Source organism: Hippoglossus hippoglossus, chromosome 3 (genome assembly GCF_009819705.1).
Source record: "Hippoglossus hippoglossus isolate fHipHip1 chromosome 3, fHipHip1.pri, whole genome shotgun sequence".
In the NCBI taxonomy this organism is placed as follows: domain Eukaryota; kingdom Metazoa; phylum Chordata; class Actinopteri; order Pleuronectiformes; family Pleuronectidae; genus Hippoglossus; species Hippoglossus hippoglossus.
Genome location: NC_047153.1, coordinates 22,732,838 through 22,746,977, shown reverse-complemented (window position 1 = coordinate 22,746,977; position 14,140 = coordinate 22,732,838). Strand labels below are relative to the sequence as shown.

Sequence of the window (14,140 nt, the reverse complement as noted above, 5' to 3'; positions counted from 1 at the left end):
TATGCATGCACATGGATCTGGTTTTCATAGAACGAGTCCAAGGATATTTTTCAAATGTCTTCTCCCTTTGGAAGACGAGGACAGAGGAGAGGAAATGTAGGTTATTAACAAGAATCAAAAGAGCCTAGTCCGTTTATTAGGAAGGGATGCCAGAGACACCGACATCCTTGAAAGTGGTGGAGCTTTTGAGCATTTTACAAGACAGGTGAAAGAAACATGTGTGTTAAATCACTGTAAGCGGCTCACTTGGGTCAGCTCTACCATAAAAGAAAAGAGATTACAAAGGAAACTAATGAAGACACTGATCAAAGTCTGTAATGGTAATATGTAGCAGGTGTTTCAGACCCCTGCAATCCACCCCTGCGCCACGCCGCTGCCCCATCCGTGAAACTCCCTCATGTATTTCACATGTGCTCTCCTAGAAACAATGGACAGAACACATTTCAGCACTATTCAAAACATGTTATGAGCGATCTGGATGAACCCTCAGAGGGGCGCTTTAACTGTGGGTGTTACACAAAGGCAGCCACATAGACGCTGTGCGTTTACGGTGCTCTTTCATGCTCGGTAGTGAGTGGAAAAGGGCTGACGTGGTTGAAGCCCACTCCGGTGGAGAAGCACCTGGATTTGAGATGCATGCAAAAGTTAAAAGAAGGTTGGCGGGACTTGAACTGGAGCATGTTCAAAGCATGATTGCTATTTTTACACATAGTCAGAGATGAAAGTGGCACTGCTTTTGATCTACTAAAACAGGGGAGAAACATATGGAATATCCACCCTGAAGACCAGACCAGGATCTTTTCAAGAAAAATATTGAAGTTAGTCAAATATTAAAACCTTTGTGTTAATAAAATTTAAAACTTCAAAATATTGTTGCACGGCGATAATAATATTACAACTACTACGATGACTAATATTACACAATAATAATAATGATAATGATAATAAAAATAACTATAATATCTTAAATATAAACAGCACCTTTCAACATACCCAAAGCTGCTTTACAGAGTTAGAGAAAAAACAAACAAACAACAAAAGAAAAATAACTATACTACCACCAACACCACCACTACTATTACTACTACTACTACTACTACTACTACTACTAATAATAATAATAATAATAACAATTGCAATCAGAACTTGGATTTATATAGCACCTTTCAGATATCCTAGGCTGCTTTACGGAGGAAGGAACATTACTTAAATTAAAAACGTATAATAATTGTACTGGTAATAATAATAATAGCTTTGATTTGAATACCACCTTTCAAGGTACTCAAGTTGTCTTCTTCTTGTAAAATATTTGTGTTGATATCACAACCATTCAAAGCGAGCAGTCAAGCTTTCCTGACATGAAACATGACGATCTGGAGTTTATAGATCTGTACCTGCGCCGCGCAAACTCTGGAGCGTGCCGAAGCTGCTTCCGCTGCGAGCGCGCGTCCGCTCTGGGACTTGTAGTTCTCGCTGCCGCGTGGTGAGCGTGTCCTCAAAGAATGTCTCGATGAAAGATAATTTCACGCAGGGACCCTGGACAGCAGCTCTGTGACTAAGACAACACGAGGGGCTGTCCTGATAAACCCATGTCCCTGATAAACCCGGCGAGCGGCCATTCCGTGTCGAACTACATTGACCGACGTCGCCCTCAGTGAGAGCGAGGCAGCGTAAACACAACTCCAGGAAGATGAAAAGATCGGGTGACAGTGAGGGGGAGAAGAGAAGAAAGGTATTGATAGCGTTTTTCTCCCTTCGCTCCGGCATATTTCTGTGCCCTGTCGCTCGGTGAATATCTAACGCTCCGTGTGCGATGCTGCCGGCCGCGTTCTGAAGGCTAGAAAGCCGCGAACGTCAGCGAATACCTCACCTTGCCTCTTTCCTTTATTGTGTTTTCATTTTTTTACCCCCTCAATCCGACACAATGAAGAATCACAGTTCCATTACAACGCAGTTTTATCACTGCTGATGAGAGGCTGTTTGTGGCTCATCGCACATCATGTGCCAATATGATACTCGAAGGCTGTAGGGTGTTCATGAATAAATAGTAAACATCATAACTATCCCATAGGTTCATTCGAATTAATAACAATAACAATACAAAATCAAGAGGCAACTTTAAAGCTGAATCTGGGAGGTGTCATTCTGTTGTGAAGAGTGAATCTTGTGTTGATGCCCAGTAACAACAAATGCTCGTTAGTGTGTAGTGTATTTCACATCTGGCCAGCAGTGTACAGCTGTGGATGACAGCGCTCTGAGAAACACTTGCTAACTTATTGACTGATGTGGGGTTTTATTCTTAATCACAGGCTTACCCGTGTTAATGGGCTGGAACCTGGTGAGGTATGACGATTACATGTGTGCACCACGAGCTGTCTACAGACATAACGTGTGCAGAGAGTTGGGTCCTGACATTTGTTTGTCTTTCACTTATGACGAACGCAGCAGGAGATTGTTCGGGTTCGACAGGAAAACGTCAGGAACGTTCAGGCGAGTCGTACCTGGGTAGAGCTTGCAGGAGGCAGGATGTAACGTATACTTTGAGCTGTGGAAATCACAACTTTGTTTACAGAGCATCGACCCCGGCGTCGGCCCTTAGTGCTAAAAACTCTTGAATCTTGTTGACTTTGTCGATGTTTTCAACCTGTACTCTTTTTCATCCTAAGATATTTGTATTCTTACCTTATTTGAATTTTGTTTTTGTTTTTATTTTGTGGCCTTGCTGTGTAAGAAACATCACAAACACTCCCAATCGCTCGTAGTGGATTTTCTGGACATTTTCCTTCTGCATTCCCTTATGGGCTCACTCTGACATTTTTCTGACATTTTACTCAGGGACTGGCAGGAAAACTTTTGTAAAATGTGAGGAGCAACTGACTCAAACATTTGCGTTCTGACATATAGCCCCTTCGGAAAACTCAAGGAAAACGTCTGGACTGCAGGCAGTGCATGTCTGAAAGCAGCAATGATGTGAACAGAGACGGATGCGTTTTTTAAACATGTGAGGACCAACTGTTTTTTTTGCGTGTGCTGGTGCGTTAAGCTGTGTTTCGTGCTGACCTGGGCTTAATCAGGCTTTCACATAGCTGTATAACCGGGGACTTTTGCATTTACTGAGAAACTAAGGGAAAGGAAGGAAAGGACTCATCTGTGCCTGAGGCATCTTGAGCTGAGTTTGGCCCATAGTCACCGTGTCTGTCTGTCTACCTCTCTGTCTGCTTCTCTTCTTATCTCCTGACTTGGATACCGTCTGCTGTGGCACATGTGTTTGGATCATGTTAGACAGCAGTGAAACTATGTAGGACGCGGTTCCTCCTGTTTATGAAAGCAGCCATGGCGGCCAGATGAGTGGCTCAGAGAGAGAACTCATTCCAGCTGGCCCTCAGGCAGTCAGGCAGCACTGCACAGACCTAATGGCTTAGCTTCCTTTCTCTGTAGATAAATAAAAGGATGAGCAAGAGGAATTGTAATTGCAAAATGACTATATGACTATAGAGCAGCCAAGGAAGTAGCTGCATACATTTTGGCCAGTTTTATAATGATACAGTTATGATAACTTGCCTTTTCCAGAAAGCAAGCATGTTTGCAATGCTGCACAAAGTGAGAGATGAGCTATGATGGGTTCACTGCCATTCTGAGTGAGAGAACACAAGCACCAACAGGTTTGTGCCAGATGAATACACAATCTCCTTAGAAAAAATCCCACTGCAGCCAGTCACAGTACTTACTGACAGGTTGGATGCCATCAACACGTAGATATTTTTAGGTGAAAGAGAATAACAAATTGAGAGTAGTAATTCACATTTATTTCAATTGAAAAATCTGAACTCTTAATGTTTTTTGCATTAGTGAAATTACAGGATCCATCAGAGATTGTTTGACACACCAGCAGATTTTCAACTAGAAGATTTTTTTGTATGTTTGTCCATTGCACTATTTTCTCAAGTAGCTACAGTTTCATGAGTTTCCTCCACATGGCAGCATTCAACTCGCCTTGTACCCCAATGAATTGAAAACATTTCATTATGTTTTATCAATGTTGTCATCGCAGGATGAATTTCCACTCATGTCTTGGCAAGTGTGAAAACAGCACTGACCCTGTCCCTTAACCCGATGTTCTAATTCTGTCTTTGATGCAAGCTCGCCATTTGGACAGCGATGACAAGTATAAAGTGCTGTGCCGAAACAGGAAGTGTGAGTGTGAGTGTGTGTGTGTGTGTGAGTGTGAGTGTGAGTGTGTGTGTGTGTGTGTGAGCGGCACGCTAAGTAATGATCACACAGGGTCACCAGATGTTTTGAGGTCTCGGGCTGAGCCCAGTCCATTGCTTAGATCAGCCTCATTGGTTTGCTCTGGTTGTGTCACCTAGTGCAAGCTGTTTAGGGTATTTAATTTCTGAACACTCATTAAAATGGTTTGTGTTTCCCTTGGCAATTGTGTTAAATTAACAACTAGCGAGGTAAAAGCTGATTATGTGGCCACACATCCAGACATGGTTAATCAATTCTCCCCCACAAAATGTTAGCTGGTGAATTAGTGTAAAGGAAACGATTTATGGTGACTAATGCCGATGTCCTGTCATGTCAGGCTTGGTGTTTTAGCAAGAGGGGGGTGTCAGATTCAGCACATTCAGCAGCTTTCTGCTCTGCCGGCCATCTTTTTCTCCCTCTTAACCCAAGCTACATGCTGCTTGCTCTATTAATGAGCCAATAATGGAGAAATAGTGTTTGGTACTGACATAAAACATGGTATGGATACCTAAGGCAGGATAGCACATAAGCTTCAACAGAGCTAGATTTACACCTGGTCTCCTAGTAGAACGGGAGAAAGGGGAACACTGCATGGGGGCTTCATCAGCTTCATCAGACCCCCGCCAGTCGAGCTGTGGAAAAGCCAGGCCTCAGAAAAATACGGCTGTGGCAGATAATGATACCATTACACTAATGGAGCTAGCAAATGAAGGAGAACCCAGATGCCCTGCTTTATTACCGGAGGGGGTCATTTCCTCGCTGCATTCCTAATGGCCTGAGCACAAAGTATTGATCAGGCTATCATGCTGCTAATCCTCTACAGAATTACTTATTGCCGGCTAGGTGTTGATCCGCTGCATGCCCTGCTCTGGCCTTGCCGCTGGGCCGCCACTGTGTGGCCAGGAGGGACCCACTGGGCCGTTTATGCAGTCATGATTTAGGGCCAAGCAGGGATGGCGTCTGGGAGGTCTTCAGTGGTGAGCCGGCCAGTTCAATGTGTAAAAAAAGGAGGCAAATGAACCTAACAGCTTTCATTTAATTAAGGAGCAGGCAATGATGTGGTTCCACCCTCTTTATGGCCCCATTGGCCACTGTGGAGCAGGGGAAGCTGTGAGGTTGGGTGTTGTTCTCACTAATTGTGCTGTGCTGTAAATAAGACCAGGAAGCCCTTGTGCAATCATCAGCAGCAGCAGGCCATTGGACTGATTTGATTACACGGTGCTCGACATATAGTATAACTCTACTTCGTTATTGCGTCATGTGGTAGGAAATGGAAGAATTCCACATGCAAAGACCCACCCTCCCAGTTCTACTTCTGGTTATTACAGAATTAATCGTGGCTTAATATGGAAAAATATAGAAAAGATATAAGAAACTAAATTACTAAATTGTTCATGGTACATTTACCTTATTTGAGCATGACTGACAATGGTGTAGCTAGGACCCATCATCATTACAAATGAGTAAGAGGGTCAGGCAGCACAGAGCACTTTGCCCAGGGCTTATGATCTTTCATGTCCTTGGTCTCTTTACTGGGCCCCTGTGTGCATTAGCATCTTGGGCCATTGGAAGAGTGGCATCTTAGATCGGCAGACCCTTCTTGTCACCTCTGGCCTTGGCTAATCAAAGACTTTACCTTAAGGGGGACATTTGGCCTTGTTCGTTAGGGCCACTCCTGTAGCCATAAAGAACTATTTATATATTTCCATCTGGAACAACCTGTCGTGGCTATGGAAACTAGCTATTGATCCAGATATTTAGTCATTTATTTTTGCGTGCACTATCAATATTGTGCAAACATCTGTCCACACTGGGGTTGACCTCAGCCCTAGCCTCTGTTTTTCGCTCCCATTGGAGTTCAGTGATATACTATTCTGAAAAGTAAAATCAATGAATGAATATGAAGTTTTGGTGTGTAATATAGTGCAGGCCCAAGGCCCCAGGTCTTTCATTGATCTGCTATGTGAGTGTTGGAGGGGGCTGATTAGTCTGCTGCTGAGCCTTTCCTCTACATGTCTTTACCTTGTCTTGCCTATTTGATCTTTGCCTCATATATTTGGACTGAGGTGTTTATAGATCAGCATGGTTAGTCAAGCCTCCTTTCAAACCAATTCAGACAACGTAGGAAACCTCTAATGTATTTATGTTACAGTTTGGTGCAGCTGCAGCACTATCATAACTTAGAGGGAAATTGAGATAAGATCAGTGTGTCTGCTGAGGTATTTACTACATCTTTTATTATATTGAGTTGCTTAGTTTTAAGAAAACTAAGCAATGAAAGCTTAGAAAGTTGAGTGTGTGTGCATTTACAGTCTCAAATTCTCCAAGGTGTGATGCAAACTAGGTCTTAGATTTAAAGAAGCCAGTAATGGGAGAATTGGACATTGTATGATTTTCCTTGTACCGTATCTGTGATGTAATTATTAAATTCTTCAATTGAATTTCACATGAGTGACTTTTAGAAATAAACAAGATGTTTCCTAAAGTTAAAATGATGCAACACATTACTTTTTAGTGTCCACAAGTCACTTTGTTGATGCCTTTTTATTGTCCTCCATATAAAGGTCAGGTTAGCTTCTCATAATATGGATGAAACCCTGCACGTCAGTCTTCTTTTTTATTTCCTACCATCTTTTTTTAAATAGCTGTTTTTGAATCCATGACATTTTAAAAGTGCAAAATGTCTGCATTTGGTTCACATCAGGAAGGATATCCACTTTTACAGCTCTGCCTGCATGCATTGTCTCAGGGTACATGGCTGAGATGACCTGCCGCACACTCCCATATGTGGTTGCAGACCTGTGATCTTGTTGTACTTTTAAATGGAATAACAGAGATATTCTCATGCTAGACATTGCAGTTTGAAGTGCTGGGGAGATTGAATGCCACAGTGAGTCATACTTTAACTAAAAGGGACATGTGTAAAGGTTTCCACCAACCACCAGCTGACACCTACCAGCAAAAGCTGCTGGTGTAATATACTTACCAAATAATATTTTTAAACAAAACCTTTTTTGGCAAAAAATATTAAGAAATATTAATATGATTTAACACTTTCGGCACCAATACTTGTTTTTTTCTTGTGTTTTCCTTTATTTAGCATTTGCTACGCCGTTGGCTTCCTTCTTTGGAAGCAAGTCATTAGGATTGTCCAAACAGCCCTTGACAGCCTATGTGTCTGACAGCCCGTGCAGAGCACCTCATATTAGTGTTGAGGCATTAGCCACAGATGTCAGCATATTCACAAACAAGGCCGCGGTGTGGATCATGCAAACTGGCCGACCAGATCAGCCGTCAGATTCAATGAGATTATATCGCATGTGACCTGCCCAAGTAGGGTTCATCTGTCATGCATGTGTCCCGTCACAAGAGAGACACAGAATAATCAGTTCAATCAATAGATGGTGGTGGCTCATTGGACTGTTGCTGAATAAACATGGGAATGACCCTCTCACCTCATACACAGAGGCTAGAGCCTCCTGGGAGTTCATTAGCCACTCGAGGCTATGATCCGGATGAGTCGTTATTTTCCATTTGTGTTTGTTTGGCATTCTGATTGTGTGTGTGTGTGTGTGTGTGTGTGTGTGTGTGTGTGTGTGTGTGTGTGTGTGTGTGTGTGTGTGTGTGTGTGTGTGTGTGTGTGTGTGTGTGTGTGTGTGTGTGTGTGTGTGTGTGTGTGTGTTATCTTGATGCTGATCAGGGTAAGTTTGAGGTGTGTATATGTCTTTGAATGTTCCGTTGTGTGTTTGTATGTACACACTCCATATATATATATATATGTGGCACTGTGGCTGGTTTGAATGCTAAGAGTACATAACTCATTGTGTTAAACATCTTAAATATGTTTTTCTTTAAGTTTTGGGTAAATTTACAGTTACAGAGATATTGCATCAGACTTGCAAAAAGTCAGTATAATCACTGTTACCCAAAATACATCCTTGCCGCCCTGGTTGTTGCTAATTATAGAGAAAGCCAATAAACATGATTTCACTACGCAAAGCCACCTGCACAAGACAGAGCCTTCTTCATGCTGTTTATTTGTGAATTTATTTTCCTTTTGTAATGACTCACCTTTCCAATAAAAGTGCCTGCTGCTATGGTGCTGCCCAACATCTGGTTTCAATGGAACGTCCAAAACCCTCCATTCACAAAAGCTGCAGGATGCCAGGTTCACAAGGTGCTGTAAATAGTGACTGTTAATTTGTACATCATAAGTTCTTTTCCATAAATGTGAGCAATGAAAATGTGTTAAAATACCTGGGCTTTAGCTGAGAGCATAGGAAGTTCCTCTTTTAGCCATAACCAGATTATAGCAGTTAGCCAGCTCGCAGTAATATAAGCCTCATATATATATATATATATATATATATATATATATATATATATATATACCGGAAATGTATCAAAACTGACATTTAGAACCTCCAACCGATTTATAATAATAACTTTTTTTATTTTTAAGACTTAGTCTCTCTCATGTCGGTTAATTCGGTTAATACTTTCATGAACCGCTGGGTTTCAGCTCAGTCAATTTTGCATCGGCGGCCTGGGTACCTTGTACTTTGCTGTATTACCCTTCCTTACTCCCCTGCTGACCTGCGCTCACTTTACACGTCAACATAAACACCAACACTAATCAAAAGTTATTAGGACACACAGGATTTGAAGTTTACTTTGTGTTTGTAAGATTCTCTATAGAGTTTATGTCCTGGATTTTCTTCCATGGGTCTTTTTTTTTTTGCTCGTTCCAGCATTTACTCTGTATCAAGCCTTTGAGAAGTGTCTGCTCACTTCAGGTAGTCTGTTCATGTCTCAGTGATTCTTCCTCTGAGCCCCTGTGTTTTTTCCTCATCAGCCTAACTTTTCCTTGCATATGCGAAGCAGCCAACGACAGCTTGACTGGCATTCTGTCAGACAGGCGATGCCTTTCCAATGGTGGAGCATCAGCCCTTTGCTGAGAGCTTGAATGTGTGTATGTGTGTTTATGTGTGTGTGAGAGTGTGTGTTGATTTGTGTGTCTGTGTAGAAAAGTGGGGGTATTGTCGGGACGTGACCGGCACACTTTGCATGTTCTCCTCAAGACAGGTGCTCCTGGGTGAGCACTGGTGCATGACAGTTGCCTTTCATTGCTGTCTTCTCCACACTTAACCCCTGACCAGCCCTCCCTTCCTCCTCGTCATCCTCATCCTCTTCTCCTCACTCCTCCCTCCCTCTTTTCCGCCACGTCTGACCTCTTCTCACGGCACTTCCCTCGGCCATCCTGAGTGATGGACTGCGAAGGCTGGCGGGCGAGTTGTATGTGGTGGTGGTGGTGTGGTGCGGCAGGCTTGTCACAAGCCTAACACTGTCAGGCCATGGAAACCTAGCTGTCCAGACTGAACTGCACAGACACATACACACCTCCTCCCACACACACTTACACCCACACCACTTTTGTTCAACAGTCCGTAATTCCATCCACTGCCGCTGTCAAGCACTTGATCAAACGTGCATAAAGAAAGGAGCCCCTTGGCTGAATCCCATCTTCTCTCCTCCTATCATAATGTAGGCAGATTTCTCCCCCTCTGCCTGTTTCTTCAACTCTGTTTATTCAGATGAGCCTGACTGGGGGGCAGCGGGTCACATCCACTTGCCTTGCTAAAACGTTCTTGAATTGAGGGTTGTCTCCAGTGAGATGGAGAGAGAAAAAACACAAGGAGGGGTTAGAGAAGGCAGCTGAGCGGTCATGTCAGGGCTGTTTTCAGAGCTACTGTGTGTGTGGGTGTGTGTGCGTGTCTGTATGGCAGGGGTAGGGGTTAGGGAGTTTGAGGGTTCAGTTGTCAACCCCTGTGTCATGCTTGCCCTGGCCCTGTTATGTAGAGGGCATCCACTGTCATTTGTTGTAGGACTGGCTGAAGTGGAGTGAGCCACAGAAGCATAAAAAACAGCCAGCACATTGTGTGCTCTCAGGTGCATTCAAGTAGCACAAAAACCCGTACTCCACAGGAACTAACCCATTTTTAATTTAACCATCAAATGTTTGTGTTTTATATCTAATTTTACTTTCCAGAGATATTAGTCAGTGTTGGCCTTTTAATCTCCACCATGTGTGTATCGATGATGAAGACTGATCCAGATGTTTTCTATTGCACACACTTAGTTTTTATGTTGTTTCCTCTTTAGTTCTTTGAGCTTCACCGTGTTAAGTAAAGTAGGTGGATTACAGTCATGCTTGAGTCCAACTTTGGGGAGACATACACTAGGTAAGCTTGTGTTTTTTTTCTAAAAGTAATTCTGTATTTCCAAGTTTTTGAAGTTTATCCCACTGTGTGTATATGAGTGTCATTGTAGGTTTATGCTTGTGCCTCATCTGACATACATCTCCCACATTCTCGCAACTACAGAAAAACAGCAATGGTTAAGACTCCTTAAACGTGTTGTTGGAGTGTCAGTGAAGACATGAGCGCAGCACACACCATGAGCTTAATCCAACAACAGCCCGTCTGCCATACTGTACACCCACTATCGGCGAGTGGACCCCTTCCCCACAGCCATTGTCATATATAGGGTGCATTGTCACTCAGGAGATGGACTCATGTAAATGCGATGACAGGCTAGTGTCTCGGCTGACTGACAGCACAGAGGGATTGGGCTAATCTGAGTGACTGATTTGAGGCACACAGCAGCTCGCCTGTCCCCATAACTCCTGAGAAATAGACAGCTTCTGCAGAGTTATCTGTGTTTGTAAGTCCTTCTGCTGCGCTGGGATGACAATAGGGATTAGTGCCAAGGTTCTTTAAACTGTTTTTTTTTTATTTTATTTTTGGGAGGGGGAAGGGGGCCTCTTATCGGAGTCTCGGCAGGATGCTGCCGCAGCCAGTTTTCCTTGACTGTCAATTAAAGAGGGGATCATTAACTTCAAGGGTATAAATGTTCTAACACTGGTATTACGTTGGGAAGCTAAGTCGCTGACAGATGTTCAAACTTTAATTCTCCACTTGTTTTTTTGTCCTTTAATTAATTTATGTATCACTATTCGGGTTTTAAATATTTTTTTCGTCCTGTCTGCTCTTTGTTAGCCTGTAATCTCAGTTACCATGGTAGTCGCAAAGACGATTGGGCCTTGTCACTCGCCTGTGTTTCTTATGAGGTTCAATCGGCTAATGTATTCAATATCAGCCAAACCGAGAGGTAAACAGTATCTAATGTTGCGCATGTTCCTGCACTGCCTCGACGCAGCCTGGAGGCGCTGGGCAGGAGAAGAACAGCATGTCTGCCTCTAGTTCTTCTCCTCTAGTCCTCCTGCTTTACAGGAGAACCATCTACTTAGTGGTACTTGATAAAAACAAAATGAACAAAGCTTGGATCTCTGTACACGTGTGGATTTTTCGGTAGGTAAACAAAAGTAGTGTACTACTTTGGGGTTTTCTTTTGGAAGCTTTGTTGGCGGTTGTGAAGCACGAGCATGACAGCTGTGGTTGAGATTTTCCAGCACAGAACTGCGCTGGGATGCAGTGAGGAGGATATACTGCAGGTAGCCACACAGAGAAAAACAGAAAACTGGCGAAGGAGAGACTTTAAGGGGAGCGGGAGAGAGCTAGGCAACAGAGACTGCTAATGGGCAAACTCTCTTCATCCACTGCTACTGCCATCACCACCACCACCCTGTTCTCTCATGACAGCTCTTTCCTTTTGTTCTCCTGCTCGGCCCACTCTCTGCCGGGGATTCGTGACAAGTTTTTGCGGGCTGATCAAATGCTGTGGTGACACCTGATTAGGATATAGCGTGTGTTTACAGTCGTGCATGGTGAGGACCCCCCCTCTTCTCAGACAACAAGGGAGACTTCACCTTGACTAATTAAATTTGCACCTGCAATGCCAGCTGTGACAGCCACTGGAGCGCTGCATTTATTTATGTAATTTCATACATACTTCCTGTGACGCTCATGGAGGCCGAATTTGCAATAGCTCCTCTGTTTACCCACAGTGTAGGTTTCTCCAATCGTAGCATTTATTGTTTTTATCTTGGGGGGGGGGGGGTTGGATCAGTTCTTCACCAGGGAGACAGGTGATTGTATCTGTAGCTGTGGAGCCACTCAAGGGGGCAGTGTTGAGCAGCATAGACTAGAGGAAGATGGACAGACACAACCACCAAATCTTTGCATGCGCCATGCTGTGAATGCCTGTGTGTAATATCTTGGCTTTCAAAATAGATTCCGACAGATAACGTGAGGCATTTTTTACTTACATACTTTTTGTTTTTGTAAAATAAATGATTTCCAAATAAATTTCATTTATTTTTCAGTTTCCCTCTAGTTTGTTGAAGACAAATTACATTTCAAAGCTCAGTTTAAGTTGGATAGCAACTGGTACAATTTGTCATAAAAACTTGTTAACACATTTGATCTAACATCGTATACTTTTGTGGCAGGGGCCAGTGGATGGTCTAGTTTTATTAGACTCACTTCTGCATGCTTTACCAAAACAAATGATGTTGTTGTGTGCCTTGATGAGCCCTTGTTTAAAATAATGTGATTTGTGCGTTCCCTTGTCAAAGTGAGTGTGTGTGTATTTAATCATGCATTAATGTGCATACATATGTGTGATTGTACATGATCCGCCTCTCAGTGCGCACGCATGTGTATCTATCTAAATCAGTGTAAAAGGCCACAGCTGAAGTGAGCAGGACATCAGTCACCCAGTAGCAGGAGACAGGGCCCGGTAATTTGTGCACTCCCCACCCCACACTCTCCTCTCCTCTACCCACCCACCCCCCCACCTTGCCTCCCCAGCCTCAAATTGACCAGGCTCGACTGCTGGTCATGCTGTATTACATGGGTTAGATGAAGTAATTATTTCTAGGCCACTGACTACAAGCAAGATTAATAGTTTTTGAAACGGCCATAATGGAGGGCTGACCTGCTGTGACATAAGCATTATTTCAAGCTCACCTCAACTCTCATCCTTCTCACCTCTGGGCACCGGCAGAGGGTGATTTATACCTGGGCTAATGAGGGGAGGGGACCTAGGAGCCCAGGGCCACCAGCCTACCAGTGCAGTGTTACAGGCTTACTCCCCCCAAGCTGAACAGACAGCAGGGTCACCTGAAGCCTGGTGAAGTGTTTGCTTGATTGGGTTTTGGGAACAAGACGTTAAAGTAATTAAAATCCACACTTGATTCTTGAAGATCATCATGTTACTGTATCGTGCTGTTATTTGGAAAGGATTTGTGCTCGCTGACACGTCCTTGAAAGAAGAGAACAATATGCAACTGATACTGAATCCCTCTGTCCTGGGTCACTTTATCTGTTTACCCCCTACCCCTGATGCTCTGGCACCTCAAGGAGCACAGAAGATGGAAAGTTGTCACTAGGTGGCACTTGGACATCATGTTATCAGATGCTTCACCCCACTAGCAGCCTCTTCCTCCCTCCTCTGTTGCCTCCCTCACTTCCTCCCTCCCCTCTGTGCTAAGTACACCTCAGATGTCAGGGTGTTTTATTTTTATTGGATGAGGGCAGTATGTAATGCATTCACCTCCGTTCCTGCCAGCTGTTAAATGCCCCAGAACATGGTTTGGCCAGGCTCCGCCCCGTTAACCCCTCTGATTGGCTGTAATAATTAGCAAAAGTGAACAGTAACTATGGCACCTTGCAAGGGTTTGGGACAACTTGCGACTCCCTTAGCGACTCCCTTATACATACGTGACAGAGCCAAGTGACTTGAGTTTGACCACATTCCCTCCGGACCTCCAGTGCATATTTTGAGCTTTAATATTAACCCTCAACTTAAACACATGCATGCGGTGTGGTGCCAGCAATTACATTTTCAAATGGCTGGGTTTGTAAACCTCCAGGATGTTAATCTGTCACCATTCAAGCTACTGGGAAGAGTGAAAAGAGGATTAAGCTAT

General features: G+C 43.6%; 1 protein-coding gene across 3 annotated transcripts in view; it reads left to right on the top strand.

The window, feature by feature from the left end:
- Window positions 1-1,490: 1,490 nt before the first annotated feature.
- Window positions 1,491-14,140, top strand: part of fto (FTO alpha-ketoglutarate dependent dioxygenase) — a 120,936-nt gene continuing 108,286 nt past the window's right edge. The window contains exon 1 of one of the 3 annotated variants that reach the window (XM_034577515.1): window positions 1,491-1,732. In XM_034577515.1, the coding sequence (XP_034433406.1) occupies window positions 1,691-1,732 (42 nt within the window). In that variant the 5' untranslated portion in view covers window positions 1,491-1,690. The remainder of the gene's footprint in view (window positions 1,733-14,140) is intronic. The other 2 variants (XM_034577530.1, XM_034577521.1) reach the window with 2 other exon arrangements.